Source organism: Etheostoma cragini, chromosome 24 (genome assembly GCF_013103735.1).
Source record: "Etheostoma cragini isolate CJK2018 chromosome 24, CSU_Ecrag_1.0, whole genome shotgun sequence".
NCBI classification, from domain to species: Eukaryota; Metazoa; Chordata; class Actinopteri; order Perciformes; family Percidae; genus Etheostoma; species Etheostoma cragini.
Genome location: NC_048430.1, coordinates 9,286,920 through 9,289,248, shown reverse-complemented (window position 1 = coordinate 9,289,248; position 2,329 = coordinate 9,286,920). Strand labels below are relative to the sequence as shown.

At 39.2% G+C, this 2,329-nt stretch overlaps 1 protein-coding gene and 1 non-coding gene across 3 annotated transcripts in view; both read left to right on the top strand.

Annotated features, from left to right (window-relative positions):
* Positions 1 to 922: 922 nt before the first annotated feature.
* Positions 923 to 994, top strand: trnae-uuc. Its single transcript has one exon. It is a non-coding gene; the product is annotated as a tRNA-Glu (tRNA).
* Positions 995 to 1,543: 549 nt separating this feature from the next.
* Positions 1,544 to 2,329, top strand: part of LOC117939157 (glycerol kinase-like) — a 13,029-nt gene continuing 12,243 nt past the window's right edge. For both annotated transcript variants that reach the window (XM_034864216.1, XM_034864215.1), the window contains exon 1: positions 1,544 to 1,755. In XM_034864216.1, the coding sequence (XP_034720107.1) occupies positions 1,663 to 1,755 (93 nt within the window). In that variant the 5' untranslated portion in view covers positions 1,544 to 1,662. The remainder of the gene's footprint in view (positions 1,756 to 2,329) is intronic.

Sequence of the window (2,329 nt, the reverse complement as noted above, 5' to 3'; positions counted from 1 at the left end):
GATTGGCTGCTTAGAAATTAAGTGTTAACGAGCAGTTGGACAGGTGTACCTAATAAAGTGTCCGGTGAGTGTATATGTGTGTGTGTATATACATACATAAATATATATATATATTGAGTGATCTGATTGAGAGAACTGCACTCAAGCTGATAAATAAATGGATATTAACTATATGTTGCTAAAGACAGTAAATTCTTGATTTAAAAAAAAATAGCTACATACATTAAAATATAAATATTTATTATGATGGAGGGTTACTTTGTTTAGTTTCGAAGGACGTCGAGCAAACGCTCCACCGGCGTATTGTGATGTTTTACTGCCCCCTAGTGGAGTAACAAAGGGAGTGGCAGAAACACATCCCAGGTGACAGAAGAGGCAGAAGGCTGACAACATCCCTCACGCGCTCAAATCTACACCCCAACTCCCTGCGGAAAAGGGCTTTGCAGCGATTTGCACAATTTTCCAATTATAACTTACATGTGCTCTTTCTCAGAGCACAAAATAAATACAAAAAGATAGCTTATGATGGATTTCCAATGTCTCATGCATTACATGCATTCATCTTACACTCATGTGTTAGAAAAAAAAGTGATAACATGTTGGTTAATAGTTAGTACAAATAGTGTGGGCCTCTAATGATTCCCAGGTTCGTCCCATTCTCTGCACTGTGTATAGTTGTCTACATGCAACATGTGAGCAAAACGTCCGCCTAAATCATAGAAGTATTTACATGGTGACACAGCGTGTTCTAAAAAAACGAGGTAATATGCAGGAACTGCGCTTACCGTTTTAGGTGATTTATTGTGAATTAATATTGAGTAATGATGATCTCAATCCCTAGGATCTAGATCCCTCAATTAGTTTACAGTTGTGGAGCCAGCATTACCAATATGGTTATTAAAAAAAACTGAACATTGTACCTTCCCATATGGTCTAGCGGTTAGGATTCCTGGTTTTCACCCAGGCGGCCCGGGTTCGACTCCCGGTATGGGAACTGCATCTTTTTGTAAACCAAAAAACTCTTCTAGTTGCCAGTGACCACATGTTTATATAATACATATATATATCTTTACATACATGCATAGCATATATATATATATATATATATATATATATATATATATATATATATATATATATACACACACACACACACACACACACACACACACACAAGACCTTTAAAAGTGAAAATTGAGCATAAAACATTAATATAGACAGCTACTACTACTACTGCGAGAGGAAGAAGCTAGATTTATATATTGCGTAGGGGAGAAAATTCTCCCCTACAGAGCTTAATTATTGGCACATTGGGTACATAGATTTAGGGTTTTAACACATTTCTAGATAGGTATTCTATCTATTCTAGGTATTTAGTAGTGCATCTCTGTAGTAACGAGTTGCTTTAGCGGCAAAGAAAGAAAGAAAAAGCCACAAAAATATATTTTTTATAGTCAACCTGTCGGAAGAGAAATTACTTATTGCCAAAAATAAGGGACATGCAACAACGTCGGTTGTTTGCATCATCAATGAGCGCCAGGACGAGCCTTACGTCGGAAGTCCGCGACTGACCCACTGGCCCGTTTAGCTCGAGCCCTGATCCGCTTAGCCGGTGTTGGTAATCGGTTTCTGGTCCCTGTCCCCGTCCCTCTTGGGCTGCACATGAACGACACCATGGCCGCGTCCTCACACCGGATAATGTTGGGGCCCCTGGTTGCTGCCATCGACCAGGGGACGAGCTCCACCCGATTTTTGGTAAGCCAAACCGGAGCGGGAGACGGTATTCTATCCTAGACATGTGTCATATTTAATGTCTGCCTCAGAAACTTGTCAAATCTTGCCGTGTCCTTGGGTGTCTTATACACCGACTTCCGTTTTTGTAATGGAGAGTGTAGTCTTGCAACCACAATGATGGTTTGTAGTCAGTGTGTGGTGTCGTTTAACGCTAATAATTATTACTTATGTTTTAAGTGTTGCAGTCCTTTGCTTTATTGTTTCTTATCTTTTTATATGTTCATTGTATGTGCAAACCCAGGCAAATTCAATACAAGTGAACGTCTATAATTGTCATTGTGATTCTGATAACTTAGCTTTGTTGTTGGTTAAAAAGCTGTTAATTAGCTAATAGCTTCAAATGATGCCTTTAAGGGCACCGCAAAAGCACATAGGAGCAGGGAAAGGTGTTGGAGTTACCCTCTGGTTGTAGCTTTACATTCACAATAACAGAATATCATTTACACATTACATATACTAAAGGTCCCATGACATGGTGCTCTTTGGATGCTTTTATATAGACCTTAGTGGTCCCCTAATACTGTATCTGAAGTCT